Source organism: Polypterus senegalus, chromosome 6 (assembly GCF_016835505.1).
Source record: "Polypterus senegalus isolate Bchr_013 chromosome 6, ASM1683550v1, whole genome shotgun sequence".
NCBI lineage: Eukaryota > Metazoa > Chordata > Cladistia > Polypteriformes > Polypteridae > Polypterus > Polypterus senegalus.
Genome location: NC_053159.1, coordinates 179,245,575 through 179,263,059, shown reverse-complemented (window position 1 = coordinate 179,263,059; position 17,485 = coordinate 179,245,575). Strand labels below are relative to the sequence as shown.

The window sequence follows — 17,485 nt, the reverse complement described above, 5'->3', positions numbered from 1 at the left end:
TTGTAGGAGTAAAGTTGGACAGTTTAACATCTGTGGCAGAGCGACGGGCACTAAGCAAACTCCTGTCAATCATGAAGAATCCACTGCATCCACTTAACAGTGTCATCTCCAGGCAGAGGAGCAGCTTCAGCGACAGACTGCTGTCACCGTCCTGCTCCACTGACAGACTGAGGAGATCGTTCATCCCCCACACTATGCGACTCTTCAATTCCACCCGGGGGAGTAAATGCTAACATTAATTCTATTTTAATTTTTTTTCATTTTTATTACTATTTAATTTAATATTGTTTCTTTGTATCAGTATACTGCTGCTGGATTATGTGAATTTCCCCTTGGGATTAATAAAGTATCTATCTATCTATCTATCTATCTATCATATATATATATATATGTATATATATAAACTATTTTGAGACCTTTAGAGAATATTAAGCTATGAATGATTGTACCATTTATCCATTTGCTGATTGGTGCACACTAATGTAGCTCTTGATTCTGTTATGCAATTGAACTACCTTAAGATCGTTACTTTGTTATACTCTCTGGTCCTGTCGTGCTAATCTGTGCCCATATTTGTCAGAGTACGAAAGTGGTTTAAAATCTCAGGGTGACACAAATTTGGTCCTAGCCAGCAGCCATACCAACAGTCACTTCAGAACAGGAAATTCACCTGATGCTAAGCATGTGCAGGCCCAGCCAGTACTTGGATGGGAGGCCAACTAGAAAAATCTTGGGTTTCTGGTGGAACTTCTGTTGGGGAGGTCCCTGATGTCTGAATGTGGATCCCAATACCCCAATGCATTGACAGGGACACTGTGCCGTGATAATGGCACCGTCTATCAGATGAGACCTAAAATCAAGCTCCTGACTCTCTGTGGTCATAAAAGGTCCCTGGGCATCCATTGTAAACATGTCCTGGCTAAATTGCCCACCACAGCCTGGTCATTCCCTCCCTCCCCAATTACCCCCTGCCTGTAACTGGCTAACTATCTCTCACCCCTTCACCACCTAACAGTTAATGTGTGCTGAGAGTACAAAAATGGCTGCCATTGCATCATCCAGGTGGGTGCTGCACATTAGTGGTGGTTGAAGTGGCTCACCATTCTCCATTTAAAGTGCTTTGAGTGGAGAGAAAAGTAGTACTCTATAAACGTAAAGAATTATTATTATTATTAGTAGTAGTATTATTATTACTAGGGGGTTCGCCCCTGCTCGCTTTATTCGCTAACCCCCATGGCCTGCGCTACACGCCAGCCACTTGGCGTCTCTGCCGCTCGCGTTGTGAAGAGGGGGGCTGAACGAACCCCAAGGAGACGCAGTCGCTCCTCTGAAACCCCCTCTTAAACGGTGATACAATGGGAAGCAAATACAGTTTTTTTTACCTTCTCTTTGCTCCATTAGCTGCTGGTTTGCTGCTGCTGCCGTGCCACGTGATCTGCATCTCGCACATCGCTTTGAACATTTAAAAGCCTGTACAGCAGCTGTCCTACTCTTTGTCTTTTATTTCTGGTCCCGGGTGTGGTTAAATCTCTTGGCACAAACTCTCTTCTCGTGGGATGTAAGTTCTTGATATTCTTTTGTTTATAATTTAAAAACGGAATAAGAATCTGAAAATATAACAACATCACATTAAAGTTCGATACTTTCTGAAAAGAATGATACCAAACGTATTATATGTAGGTGTAGCTGCGTTTTTCAAAAATTACCAAAGTTCTGCAGCTTCAGCTCAAAAAATGGGATTCAACAAAAGCCTGACGCGCAGAAATGATTCCACAGACAAAATATCTTCGTTTTTTGAAGTTTAGTTAAGTTTTAAAGTAAAACAGTTTACACACAAAAAGGGAAAATTGAAATAGCAAAAAAGGAAAAATTAATGTAAGAAAAGTTCAATTCTAAGCTTAATCTTGTTACATCTCAAATCGTTACTATTTACTTAACATTTCTGAACCATTTCAAGACGGTCAGAAAACTGTATGCTTATCCCATTTCTAAGCTTAAAATGGGTCTTTCAAGTCCCTCTTTACTGGGACCTGTTCCAAACAAACTGAGTTTATTATCACACTGTTATTCAGTTATAGTAAGAAGGTTCTATCTCTTGTTAACTTATAGGGGGAAAAGACTATACCATAAGCTATGACTATGAAAGACATTAATATTCTATTAAAATTAAGCAAACATCAATATTAACTCAAAACTTTAAATTTCTAAGATTGGCTCTTACAGTAGGTTTTAAAATAAGCCCGATTTAAAGCATGACATAAAAACATCACATAAAATCGTTGCACTTTTAGGCTAAGGATTTTATATTTATATATATATATAATAGAGAGAGAGAGAGAGTAGACTATTGTTATTATTATAGCTTTAAGAGTAAGGTAAAAAGCATTATATCAATTATCCTAAATTAGGAAACTACTCCTAACTTCACCAGGACTTGGGAGAGTTTGTGAGCTGTCCTAATTCACTAGGAGCTGCCAGAAGATGACGTTCAAGCAGAGATCGGCAGAACAGTTTGGAAATGCCGGGCAACAATAATCTGTAAAAAATTTATATCAATTTGACTGAGATTAAATAATATTAGTAACAAATCTTGTAAATTATATGATTGGTCGATCTACGAGGAGAAGACACATGCTGAAACTGTTGGTAATGTTAACGTTTTTTAGAAATGGGGAAAATAGCAATGATTTGGGTATGTAGCAACCAAGCATTCCTCAAGTTTCACCCCAAAGTTTGAACGGCCTTACACTGAGTGAGGTAATACGCAGATTTATACATTCCCTCAGCACTCCACATAAGGTAATGCTTTAAATGCATTCATGCAAATCGGCACACACATAACAGTCATTGCCCCGAATGTGGAATGGCACTCATAGGTGAACCACAAGTAATATCACAGTATCAATACCCAGAGGTGATCATGGGTGCAAACTATACTGTAATAGCCAATATATTACCTGAAGATAGCGGGAGCTGGATGGGTGATTGACAGTGAAATGTCACACAACGGGACACCGAGCTCCCTGAAACATTCACATTACACTTTACAAAGCCAGGATGGTTCAAGATGGCAGATGCAGAATCCTGGGCCATTGGATAAACAGAACCTTGCAGAAGATAAGTGTGGCGATCCACAGAGAAAGACACGGCACAGCACAGCGGAAGACGAACAAAACACTGGAACAGCGAGCACAACTTCAGTAACAGTACAGATATAGCCATGGCTGTTATTTAGTGAGGCATTACAGCAGGAAGATGATCGTGCTGAATGTACAACTGTGGATCATCCTTTGTTAAATAAAGACGCCTGTTGTTAGGCTTTACTCTCATTCTGTGCGTGTGTCTTGGTCTTTCTATCTTGTGATTCATTGCAGTATTATCCATGACCAGTAACGGTGCAGTGCACGATAACATGCAGTGAACACACTTGACTTGACATTCCTAGTTTTCCTCCTCTTTCTCTGTCTCTGTTTACCATTCGTTTGCTCAGAGGTTGATGTGCTTGCTGCATCCTGAGCGGCGGTCTTTTCTCCAACCTAGCAGTCCGCTGCTTCTCTTCTTTCGTTGGCATTTTTTCGTGTTAAAACTGATTAAGTCAGTGTTTGTGTTGCAATTACTGCAGTACGTTTTTCTTAATTTTTCACTTCAGCTGGTACTTAAGTGTTCAGTCTGCCTCAAGAATGATTTCAATCAATCAATCAACATTTATTTATATAGCACATATTCATACAAAAAAAATGTAGCTCAAAGTGCTTTACAAAATGAATAGAAAAATAGAAGACACAATAAAAAATAAACATAAGTCAACATTAATTAACATAGAATAAGAGTAAAGTCCGATGGCCAGGGTGGACAGAAAAAACAAAAAAAACTCCAAAGGCTGGAGAAAAAATAAAATCTGTAGGGGTTCCAGACCAAGAGACCGCCCAGTCCCCTCTGGGCAATCTACCTAACATAAGTCAAACAGTCCTCTTTGTATTTAGGGTTTTCATGGAAGGACCTGATGATGATGGTCACGTAGACTTCTGGCTTTCAGTCCATCAATGTTGGTGCATCATGAAGCTGTGAGTAGGTGGAGGTGGCGCAGGCCGCCACCACAAAGAAACCAGAAAAAGAAACAGAAGAGAGAGTTGGGGTCAGTACTGATTTAAGATATGAAGAGGTAGGGGAAGTGACGGCGAAGGTGGTAGGGATGAGAACGGCGCCCGTACACATGCACCGCCCAGCCAACTTGCTACCCACTGCCGAGAGTTGACTCTACAATAAAATAAAATAAAAATAAAAAGAGGAATAAAAATCATCACCCCAAAAGTGGATAGTAGACGTCATTTAGTGTATGTGTACCAAATTTCAGGTCAATAGGTCAAACGGTTTGCAAGCTACAGGTGATTTAACATCCTGGACAGACAAACAGACAGCCACGGTAGTGTATTATATAAGAAGACTAGGAGGCTCCACTATACAATTTTAAGAGATTGTTATTTTCATGGGAATTGTTACATATGCATTATTTTCACTTTTACTTTAAAACTTTAGTAAAAACAATATTTGGAATTAACTTTTCTTCAAGATCGTATTCAATTTTGATTCCGTGTTTGGACTTACATTGTGGCAATACAACATATAACTGCCTGTGAGTGAATATCATTTCTTTCTCTCTAATAAATTAAAATGACTTTTTCGAATGTTTGTCCATGCTCTTTCTTCTTTGCTTCGTCGTTGACTTATCATCTAGAACGTATAAAATTATTGTCCTGATAAAATTTATAAGAGCTGAGAGCACCGGAAGTGTGTCTGACAAAAGCATTCACACGACTGAGGTTAGATGACCGTGGTCTTGTTTGAAAATAGTTGTAAGTAGGGCGTGACATGAAATAATCTCATGTTAAAAGTCTCCATCTCGCAGGACTTCATACCGCGCCAACGTTATAGAATCTTTTAATTCTTGCTGGCAACACGAATTGGACGATCTACAAGTTTCCGACTTAAAGTTTAAATCCGAACAATATATTCAATCTCTTTTCGCAGTTCCGTTATTTCACCAAGTAATAATTTCTGTTTATTTGCGTTAACACAATCATTACTATCCTTTTTCTGAGATTTTCGAATTTTCATACTTCCATTATCTCTTACCTGCTCTGCATGTTTACCACGCCAATATTTTTGAAATCTTTACGACGTTCTGCTTTGTCATCTACTCTTTGTCCTTTATTTCCGGCCCCGGGCGTGGACTTGTCTCGCTGGACTTGTATAAGTGTCTCTTCGAGAAAATCATGTCTCGTCTCCTTCCAAGATTTTTTTTTATAATAGAGAGATGTTGTTGGAAAGTGGCAACAATTACAGGCAGATTAGCAGAATTTCCTACCTTATTATTATTGTTTATTTCTCCTTCTTCTACTTTGAATGTTATTATTATTATCTTAGTGGTGAAGCCTTACCATTACTATAAGAAAACTACTAATTGGCATAATGTGTTGTAAAATCGTTGCATCATTCATTCTCAAATGTCCAGAGTTTTTGTAGGCATTGGTGTGCAGAGGCTAGAAGATGCCCGGGGCAGACTCCTTGACTGTATGGCCCCCTAAGGTGAGGTGCTGTCAAAATGAATGGTAAAGAAGGCATATGAATATGATAAAGAAAGGCATATTACATAGGAAATGAACACTTTATTCAAATTGAATATTCATTTAAGTTTGTTTCTCCAAATTTGATCTCCTCTCTGAAAACAATTGTACAACTTCATTTTTAGATCATCTGTGAGGAATTCTTTTTCAATGCTGATTGAAGCCGGGCTGGTCAGACGCTCTTGTGACATGGAAGATCTGAATGGTCAAGAACCCTGACCGAACTCCTGTACATGTAGGAATTATAACATAACCCAGATTGACTCTGGCGACACAGACTACATATTTCTCCGACTTACCTTATTGGACTAGCTAGAAAAAGAACACGAGAGATGAAATAAGTGAGATAAACTCAGCCTCAGAGAAACACTTCACTGCACCAAGATTGGACAAATGACCCTTAACACGATCACTGCGCATACGGGACTGAGGGATTGAGAAGAAGTGGAGCGTTTCTCTCGTGCTGAAGCCCTTTTCAAGGTCGTTTGACTCGTGGGTTCAATTTCTTGTCCCATGTCCCATAATGTTTTCAAGCGAAGGCCTCTTTTCGCTGTGTGGGGCCCGGTCAGTCCCGGTGTGAGCACTTCTAGCACTTAGAAGTCATAGTGCATCACTGAGAATGAGCTATAATAATTTACATTTGTTCATATTATATTAAAATTAATTTTGAATCAGGGCTCTCCTAGAGAGCAACACTCTTTGGATTGGATACCCTCCCCAGATATGGCTGCCCGGGGCCGTCGCCACCTCGCCCCCCTATCAATCCCCAATGCCACTGGGTGTAAGACGCTTCCTAACTTCTTCTCATGTCCTACTCTGGGGAGGGACAAATTCTTATCCTAGTCAGACCTTTAGTGCCATTCCTAGGAGTAATTCTTAAACGTCTGATCAATACATGCCCTGAACTGATTCCATGGCGAGGCTAATTCACACTTGCTGCAAAAGACAGCATCCACCACGGGGAGCTTTTATTTTTTTTAACGGTGATATCGGCTTTTTATTTTTTAATTCAAAATACTAATTTCTCTGACAGGTATCAAGCCCGATTCACTAACACAATGTCTTACTGGTATTTCTGAATGGATGAATAGTAATTTTCTCAAACTAAATAAAGAGAAAACTGAAATTTTAGTAATTGGCAATAATGGATACAATGTGGTTATCAGAAATAAACTTGATGCACTAGGATTAAAAGTTAAGACGGAAGTAAAAAACAGGGGTAACTGTTGACTGTAATCTGAATTTTAAATTGCATATTCATCAGACCACTAGGACAGCATTTTTTCACTTAAGAAACATAGCTAAAGTTAGACCTCTTATATCATTGGAAGATGCTGAGAAATAAGTTCACGCGTTTGTTTTCAGTCGACTAGATTACTGTAACGCACTCCTCTAAGGACCACCCAAAAAAGACATCAATCACTTGCAACGAGTGCAGAATGCAGCTGCTAGAATCCTAACTAGGAAAAGAAAATCCGAACACATTTCTCCAGTTTTGATGTCACTACACTGATTACCTGTGTCATTTAGGATTGACTTTAAAATTCTGCTTATGGTTTATAAAGCCTTAAATAATCTCGCTCCATCTTATATATCAGAATGTCTGACACCTTATATTCCAAATCGTAACCTTAGATCTTCAAATGAGTGCCTCCTTAGAATTCCAAAAGCTAAACTTAAAAGAAGTGGTGAGGCGGGCGGCCTTCTGCTGTTATGCACCTAAAGTCTGGAATAGCCTGTCAATAGGAATTCACCAGGCTGATACAGTAGAGCACTCTTTTAGGGCTAATTTTTTTTTTTGTTTCTTATCTCCCAGGGCTGAATATTTTTCCAAAAACTAACATTTTTAAAAAAGAACACAAAGCAATTGTTTAACATATCAAATCAACAAAAAAAATATTTACTTTTGACAAATGTTACTGTGTTGCATGTTGTATGAGCCTGCATACTCTATGATTTCATATACATATCACATACATTTTACATGCTGCATAACCTGTCCAAAGCCACCAGGGGACAAAGCACGTTTGGACCAATGCTCCCTGAAGTTATATCACCAGTTCTGTCCCATCTCTATTTGTAATACCACAGCACGCTTCAGCTCGTCTTTTGTTGTGGGTTTACACTTTGAAAAACGAGAATGCGATGCAAACGCAGCCCGCGATTCAAAAAATTTCTCTGCCTACCTGTTTATCTCGTCTGATGGTAACTGAAAAGCAGCATCAGGAGAGAGCAGCCTGAAGTACAGCAGCTGGGGATCTGTTGTGTCCAACAGCAAGCCATGCCGTCTTGTGAAGTCCAGCAGCCAGATCGGCTCTCAACGGATCAATGTCTGTGTATTTATCCCACGCGAACCTTGCCGTAGATGCATCGGCTGCGCGAATTCGCTCAACTGGCAGCAGATCCACTGGCGCGGCATCGGCTGGTGTTTGATCAGCTGATGCTGGCTTCTCACTCTCTTGCTTGATCTCCTGATCACTGTCAATAAAATCCGATTCTGAAAAATCTGAGTCACACTCCGCGATAATGCGCAAAACATTGTCTGCCGAGTGTTTTCTTTTCTGCACTCACTTTGCTCCCTTGTCACATGTCGATGCCATCTTGCCATTGCTTACATTTCGCAACTCACGCACACGCTAGGATTAGTTGCCGAGTCAACGAGTCTAGCATTCCTCCAAGCACAGAGGGAATGCCTGTGACGTGACAGTGAGATTTGTCGCCATTAACAGCTGATTGTCGCCCTCTATCCCTGGATGTCGACTTTAGTCGACATGCGCCCTCAACCCCTCCTGTCGACAAAAGTCGACATCCGCCCTAAAAGAGTTAGAAAACTGCTGAAAACACATTACTTTAACATGGCTTTCTCCTAACTTCACTTTAACTTAATACTGATACTCTGTATGTTCAGTTCATCATAATAACTATTCATAGTGGCTCCAAAATCCGTACTGACCCCAACTCTCTCTTCTGTTTCTTTTTCTGGTTTCTTTGTGGTGGCGACCTGCGCCACCACCACCTACTCAAAGCATCATGATGCTCCAACATTGATGGACTGAAAGCCAGAAGCCTACGTGACCATCATCATCAGGTCCTTCCATGAGAACCCTAAATCCAAAGAGGACTGTTTGATTTATGTTAGGTAGAATGCCCAGAAGGGGACTGAGTGGTCTCGTGGTCTGGTCTCCCTACAGATTTTATTTTTTTTCTCCAGCCATCTGAAGTTTTTTTTTGTTTTTTCTTTCCACCCTGGCCATCGGACCTTACTGATTCTATGTTAATTAATGTTGACTTATTTTTATTTTTTATTGTGTCTTCTATTTTTCTATTCTTCATTTTGTAAAGCACTTTGAGCTACATTTTTTTGTATGAATATGTGCTATATAAATAAATGTTGTTGTTGTTGTAAACTCGTCAGCTCTGTAAGATTCGTCTGTATTCTTCCATTCTCTAGGTATGACCGACAGAAGCTCACTCTGAAAGAAATCCACAAGTGCCAATACGTCACCTGCATGAATCCTGCTGCTGGCAGCTTCTCAGTTAACCCAAGGCTGCAGGTAAACAGACACAAAGCCAAGGCCAGGGCAAGAACTCACCAGACAAGCTGCTGGTATCTTCTTGTCCCATTGCCAAGTGAAGTGGGTGGCAGGTTATATGTGCTTACTGGCATGTTCTGCCCGCTGCTGGTTGTTTTTAGAGTTTTCCGCTCTTTTGGCTGTTGGTTAGTTGTTGCCCAAATAACAGCTTCTATCAGGTCTCCTTACTCATCCCTAACACTTTGTTGTCTTTCAAGACCTACGTTTTCTCTTCAGTCTTTCCTTGTCGAGATTCTCAGCAGTGACATCTGATGTGGGATCTTCACCTTCTAGGAATCTTTCCTATCAATTCTGTTTGATTTTCTCACATCTTTTTGATGAACGTCTGGGTGTTGGGTAGGATCATGGGGCCCAGCAACTGTGGGGCATCTATTGGTGAAGAGAGATTCACTGATCTTGACTTTGTTGACAATGTTATGATTTTCGTGGAGTCAATCGAGGCTCTGATCGGTGGTCTCGAGAGACTGAGCGAGGAGTCTGAGTGTCTGGGCTTGTGAGTGTCCTGATAAAAACCAACATCCAGGCCGTTAATGACCTCTTGGGCACAGCCATCAGCAGTGTATCTGTCCGCAGAGAGATGTGGCGACCTCGTCGAGAGGTTTACTTACCTCGGCAGTGACATTCATGTCTCTGGTAACTCTTCCTATGAAGTCAGTAGATGGATTGGGAGAGCGTGGGGGAGTCATGAGGTCGCTGGAAAGGGGTGTGTGGCGCTCCTAATATCTATAAAAGGACGAAGGTCCAAGTCTTTAGAGTCCTGGTGCTTCCTGTCTTGCTATATGGTTGTGAGACATGGACGCTATCCAGTGACCTGAGACGAAGACTGGACTCCTTCAGTACTGTGTCTCTTCAGAGAGTCCTTGGGTATTGCTGGCTTGACTTTATGTTGAATAAGCAGTTTGCTCACGGAGTCCCAAATGAGGCACATTACCTGCATTGTCAGGAACCGTCAGTTACGGCACTATGGCTATGTGACGTGATTCTTCAAGGGTGATCCGGCTTATTGTTGAGGACCTGAGTGGCTGGACCAGGCCAAGGGGATGCCCACGTAACACCTGGCTGTGGCAGACAGACTATCATTTCTGGAGGGTGGGACCGGACTGTGTGTCTGCCTGGGGGGTTACCAACCAGGATCCTGAGCTGTTTTGTCGTGTCATGGGTGAGACAACGTGCAGTACCAGTGCATGGCTCCCCAACCCATCCTGACCTTTTTAGTGAAATGTCTGCTTTATAAAGGTGTTTCCTCAGAGAAACTATCATGCTTTAACTTTTAAGACTTATCCTTGACTTCTACCTATCTGATATGTTAACTGAGAGTCTTGTCTCGCTTGTGTTGTCACTTTAACGTGTTCCTGTGGTGTCTGCTTCAAGGTCTGCTTCTCTAACAGATTTCATACTTAGCAGATTTTCTCCTTGACCTCTGTTCCTCTAATGCCTTACTTAGAAACTCCACGTCGTTACATCTTTTTACAGGGGCCTGCCTCACTGTTAATGTTTTTCCACCTTATTAAGAACACTATATTTATTAATATTTTACTCAAACTAATGTTTTTTGTATGATGTTTTTCAGAGACACTTTTCTGTATTTGCTGTTCACTTTCCCTAATGTGAATGCTCTGACGACGATCTACACCAGCATCCTAAATGCACACTTTCAGAGGGGCAGCTTCAGCTATGGTGTCACAAAGACCGTCAACACTCTGATCCAGGCTGCAGTCTGCCTCCACCATAAAATGACTCAAAACTTCCTGCCCACAGCCATCAGATTCCATTACATTTTCAACCTGAGAGATTTGTCGAATATTTTTCAGGTATTTCTGTCACTGCCTATTCGCTCTCTTTAACCCTCAGCAGTTTATACTGAATCTTAAAAGATGTGAACAAGAAAGTAAGCAGAAACGCTTTGATCTTCAACCTGCAGGGGATTCTCTTTGCCTCTCCAGAGTGTGTGAGATACACCATTGATTTGGTCTATTTATGGCTGCATGAATCATCCAGGGTCTACTCTGACAAGCTCATGGAGGAGAAGGACGTGGAACTCTTCACAAAGATACTTATAGACACTGGAAAGCGATATTTTGAGGTATCATTATAAATTTATATGGTGTTTCTGATATGTGTCTGTTAATATATCTACCATTTAGTACCTTTCACATATCTATCTATCTATCTATCTATCTTATGGTGCCTTTCATCTATCTATCTATCTATCTATCATATAGTGCCTTTCATCTATCTATCTATCTATCTATCTATCATATAGTGCCTTTCATCTATCTATCTATCTATCTATCATATAGTGCCTTTCATCTATCTATCTATTGTCGCATGCGGCTGGGGGTGGAGCCCAGCCAAGATGCCCAGGAGGACCAGAGGAGGGCATGTGCCTCCTCCAGACCACGAGGGGGCGATCGCCCTGGTTGTGTTGGGGCCATGGGTAGAGGGCTTGGAAGCCCACCCCTTTAGGGGCCCTTGGCCACCGCCAGGTGGCGCTCTGGTGCCTGAACAACCCTGGACCTCAGCACTTCCGCCACACCAGGAAGTGCTGGGGGGAAGAGGAGCAGGGACACCCGGAGGGCTTCTGGGTGTACAGCCGGCACTTCCGCCACACGGGGGTGTTTCTGCAGAAGATTGCCAGGAAGCAGCTGGTTCCTATATAAGGGGCCGCCTCCCTTCATTCAGTGGCAAGAATCGGGTGGAAGAGGACGGAGCTTGGTGAGAGGAGTGGAGGCGGCCAGAAGGAAGGCATTTGGTGACTGTGAGGCCTGGACTTTGGGGGATCAGTGCTGGAGGCACTGGGTTGTGCACTGAACTGTTTGTAAATAGTGTATTTAATAAAATGAGTGTGTTGGGTGAACAAACAATGTCCGTCTGTCTGTGTCCGGGTTCAGTTCCACACTATCTATCTATCTATCTATCTATCTAAATAAGTACATTTAAACATGTTTCCTGCTTTACCTATTGGTATGAGCCTCCAGGTTTTTGACACAATTCTCAAATTCAGAATATTTAATGACAAGCTAGGAGAAGGGGATGTTATAGTTCTACAATTGCCCAAAACCTTAAAACTGCCCCAAAAATAGCCCACAAAATCCTTGAAAAATGTCATACAAACACTGGAAATTTACAATTAATTACATTCAATTGTGATCTGGCCGTAAAAGAACAGGAGTGTGATGGAGGACACATGTGAGTGTGCGTAACAAAGAATCTGGGCGTGGAAATAAAAGTATCTCATTCTTTCAGATATGATCTCCCTAAAAACCTTTGTGATGGATGAAGCAGCATCTTAGCCGGTATGGACACTGCTACCTAACCAGAAGACCTTGCTAATGGGAAGACCAATGGGGGAGTGATATCTCCATTCCATACCAGTACATGGAGGTTGAAGAATGTTACATTGGCTACATCGGGAGCCAACGAGCAGCCTTTATGAAGGGCCCAGGATCCTGGAAGGTCTGCATGGTGGTCGAATGCTTGTTATGGACAGAGTGCACCAACACCTCCAATCCCATCCCATACACTGGGTGGCAGCATCACATCTAGAATGTCCCAGAAAGGATGTCTGCAAGTGGTCCCGTGTGCCTGCCCAGTCAGGGTCTGTGGGGGCTGCCAGGGGACGTTCTTGGATACTGGTGTTACAAGGAGCGTTGTGTTTCCCACTTGCCTCAGAAGTGTATTCCTGTCGGTAAAGTAGATTAGGCATCGGAAGTACTCCCAGGTCTGGAGTTTAGAGAGAGCCCTCCACTCAACTCAAGAGAAGCTCAGGTGTGGAAAAGAAAGAAAAGAAAAGATTGAAAACGAAGAGAAAGAGTTGTGCTGAAGGCATTGTTTAAATGAAGAGCTCTTTAACTGTAGTGGGACTGTTGTGGTGCGATTGTCTCTGGGGGTCTGGAGTGCTGGTACACCCTCTAGTGGCCACCCTTTCAACGATTAAACAAGCGGCCGCAGTACTGACCCCCAGAGAAACACTACTTTTAAAATCACCTCATTCTGGGAGGTTCCTCACACCATAATCCTTTACTTATTATATCTGAGACACTATTTAAGATTAATAGGGACCTTCATCTTTTTTTCTTCCTGACATTTAAACTTGTGTTGCTGCGGAGCTAAACTTGTTTTGCGTGATGTGTTCTCTTTCAGGGCATCGATGAGCACATCTTCATCCATCAGCCTCTCATCTACTGTCACTTTGCCCATGGAGTTGGAGAGCCGCGCTACTTCCCTGTGTCTGACTGGGAGAAGCTGCATAAAATTTTGTGTGACGCCCTGGAGCATTACAACGAGGTGCATGCTGTGATGAATCTTGTCCTGTTTGAAGAGGCCATGCAGCACATGTACGTTGGCCTTTCATATTTTATAAGTGCCTTTCATGTCAAGGTTAGTCACTTGGTGTTCTGTCTACCTTAGGAACAGCTCATGAATATTTCAGCAGCCCTCATTAGTCAGAATGGCCATCTGTCAGGTTACCAGGTGGCCTTGCTTGTCATGGCTTGCTTTTTATCCTTCTAATTTTAACAAAAGCTTTGTGTTTGAGTGTCACGTTGTGGCAGCCTTGGCTTTCAAATCAGGTTTCTTTTGTCTTGTCCTCAAAACTTTATCTTTGCTTTGTTGTACATGTAAGTTAAAGGAGGAGAACAATGCCTGTAGGGGACAGACAGATGAAATACAACATGCAGTATCTGCCTAAACACGCAGCATGCGGCCTACAGATGGCACTCCAGAGGCAGAAGTGTAAAGTCTACTGTGTACAGTCGGGGCCAAAAGTTTAGAGAAGGACCCAAGTGTTGCTGTTCACAAAGTCTGCTGCTTCAGTGTTTTTAGATCTTTTTATCAGATCTTTCTATGGTGTACTGAAGTAGAATGACAAGCATTTCATAAGTTTCAAAGGCTTTTATTGACAATTACATGAAGTTTATGCAAAGAGTCCATATTTGCAGTGTTGGCCCTTCTTTCTTTTTCAAGACCTCTGCAATCCACCCTCTTGAGGATTGACCACAAGTTCTCAATGGGGAGTTTCCTGGCCATGGACCCCAAATTTTGATGTTTTGTTCCCGAGCCACTTAGTTCTCACTTTTACCTTATGGCCCAGTGCTCCATCATGCTGGATTGTTCATTGTTGATCACCAAGCTGTTCTTGGATGGTTGGGTGATGTTGCTCTCGGAGGCTGTTTTGGTTCCATTCTTTATTCAAGGCTGTGTTCTTAGGCACCACCAGGGCAGAGCTTGGTCAGGAATGGCAGCAGGCAGGTGTGAGTGAGGCGAAGACTTTTGGAGGATGGCCTGGAGCAGCAAAGAAGCCAAGAAAAACATCAGGGACAGGCTGATATTCTGGGATTGGACTGCTGGGGTCAAGTCATTTTCTCTGATGAATCCCTTTTCTGATTGTTTGGGGTAGCTGGAAAAAAGAAAACGTGAGCGGCGCTACCATCAGACCTCTGTCATGCCAACAGTAAAGCATCCTGAGACCATTCATGTGTGAGGTTGCTTCTCAGCCAAGGCAGTGGGCTCATTCACAATTCTGCCTAAGAACACAGCCATGAATAAAGAATGGGACCAAAACATCCCCAGAGAGCAACTTGTACCAACCATCCAAGAACAGTTTGGTGACCAACAATGAACAATCCCGCATGATGGAGCACCGGGCCATAAGGCAAAAGTGATAGCTAAGTGGCTTGGGGAGCAAAGCATTGAAATCTGTAGGTCCATGGCCATGAATCTCCCCAGACCTTAATCCCATTGAGAACTTGTGGTCAATCCTCAAGAGGCGGGTGGACAAACAAAAACCCACGAATTCTGATAAACTCCAAGCATTGCTTCTGCAGGAATGGGGGGCCATCAGTCAGGATTTGGCCCAGAAGTTGTCTGCCAGTATGTCAAGGGTGGATTGCAGAGGTCTTGAAAAAGAAAGAAGGGCCAACACTGCAAATATGGACTCTGTGTAAAAACTTCATGTCATTCTCAATAAAACCCTTTGAAAATTATGAGATGCTTGTCATTCTACTTCAGTACACCATAGAAACATCTGACAAAAAGATCTAAAAACACTGAAGCAGCAGACTTTGTGTCACTCTCCAAACTTTTGGCCACAACTCAAGTTGTGTCACATGTTTGTTCCTGTCACTGATGCACTTCTCCTGTGTGCTGGTGTGTATCGTTGCACATACACGTTTGGACCAATTCAGTTTATTTTATATAGTGCCTTTCAGTGATTTCAGGAGGAGAGTGCTATGACAATTTCTCACATGAAATACAAGTAAGGATTTTTACAAATGACTAAATACACCTAAAGACAAAGACATGTTAAAATGGACAGAAAACAAAACTAGAAATGGATTAACATCCCTGGCAGCCAACGATTTCTGTCCATTCATGAATTGTTGGCCAGTTGACAACGGAGGATAGAAAAAGAAGAAAACTCCAGTCAGTGGCATCAGTGGGGAAAGGAAACCTCTGGGGGGTTCATGGTTAACTGTCTGGGATGAAGTCAGACACAGTGACAGTGATGGTCCTGGAGACCTCAGTCAACTGGCTGCCCAGCCCCTTCTGGACATTTTGTAATAGAGTTCCTGCTGGCTGTCCAATCTGATGACAGCAGCTTTCCATCGGACGATTCCAAGGCTCCCAGTACCTTGAGCAGGAGAACAGTGGCAGCAAAGAAGGGAAACAGAAGAGAGGAGAGTCGGTAATGGTTTATGAATATTGTATTGCTTATATTTCTGTACAAACTAAGAAGCATTATGCGCAGCTAGTCAGCAGCTCTAGTCAGGGTAGTCTGGACTAAAGTTGTGGGCAATGATGATCGGTGAAATTCGCAAAAGCGTTTTCTGCAGCGAATATGCCATGTTCATCGGTGACCTTGTTTGCCGAATATTTTCATGGAAGTTCATTATGCTGCTGGCTTAGACAAACTTTTTTTCCCCAAAGCCCATGATGTTTTGCAAGGCCAGCATGAGATGACTTTCCACACATGCATACTGTAAAGTTGCTGCCCGATCTACATAATGGATGTATGACATCATGACCTGGTCCTGCTGGATTTGCACCCTCATGCATTACAAACATAAAAAATGTAAAAAAATAGCAGTACAGTAATCCCTCCTCGATCGCGGGGGTTGCGTTCCAGACCCCCCCGCGATAGGTGAAAATCCGCGAAGTAGAAACCATATGTTTCTATGGTTATTTTTATATATTTTAAGCCCTTATAAACTCTCCCACACTGTTTATAAATATTCCCCGCAGAGTTATACAGCATAATCCCTTTGTATTCTCTTAGATATTAGGTAAGATTCGTTGAAATTATGTATATAAACACAGTTTATATACAGTAAAACCTAAATATTATTTTAAAGATATTGAGTATCTCCGATATCACATGTTACAGCCATTACGATAGACAGGCCGCCAGCAATAAATACGTACAATGCAACAAAAATAGTATACAGTAAATGTGTGTGTACAGTGACACTAAACGTACGTACATGTACTAAGTACTGTAAGTAGAAAATTAATTATGGTTACTCACCAACAATGACACGATGACTTGTCCGATAACAATGAGTTTTATTTTACTGCACAACAAAGGAGAGCGTTACAGCCCTTAAAGGAGCCATTTCAGGCGATTGTGTAGCACTGCCGTTGTTCTTCTTCTGGCAGTCTTCAATCCAAATCCCTAAAGCAGATTCCATGCCTTATTACATCCACTTACAACTTGTTTTGCACCCTGGTTAAAAGGACACTGCGGCCGTAGATCTTATATTCCTTTCCTACTTTTTAAATAAAAAGAATCGTAGCCTTCAACAAATCCAAAACGTTTACCTTTTCGGCAATCGTTAACATCTTCTTCTTGCGCTTGGGCACGGCCCCTGAAGCAGTAGCAGATCGTTTTGGAGCCATAATGTAGGACTTGACTATGCACAAAGATAAACACAAAAGAGCACAACTCTTTACACAGCAAAACACGTTGATGCTGAATGAGCGAAACGAGACTTCCTGGTTAACATCGCATTCAGCAAGCAGGAACTTAACTGCGTGCTCTGATTGGTTAGCTTCTCAGTCATCCGCCAATAGCGTCCCTTGTATGAAATCAACTGGGCAAACCAACTGAGGAAGCATGCACAGGAAGTAAAAAGACACATTGTCCGCAGAACCCGCGAAGCAGCGAAAAATCCGCGTTATATATTTAATTATGCTTTCATATAAAATCCGCGATAGAGTGAAACCGTGAAAGTCAAAGCGCGATATAGCGAGGGATTACTGTATTTTCAT

At 42.1% G+C, this 17,485-nt stretch overlaps 1 protein-coding gene across 1 annotated transcript in view; it reads left to right on the top strand.

Annotated features, from left to right (window-relative positions):
* LOC120530679 (dynein heavy chain 11, axonemal-like) overlaps positions 1 to 17,485 on the top strand; it is a 645,801-nt gene that overhangs the window by 360,774 nt on the left and 267,542 nt on the right. Inside the window, 5 exon segments of the mRNA XM_039755100.1 lie at positions 9,076 to 9,178; positions 10,788 to 10,808; positions 10,810 to 11,028; positions 11,139 to 11,300; positions 13,361 to 13,554. Of these exon segments, the coding sequence (XP_039611034.1) occupies positions 9,076 to 9,178; positions 10,788 to 10,808; positions 10,810 to 11,028; positions 11,139 to 11,300; positions 13,361 to 13,554 (699 nt within the window).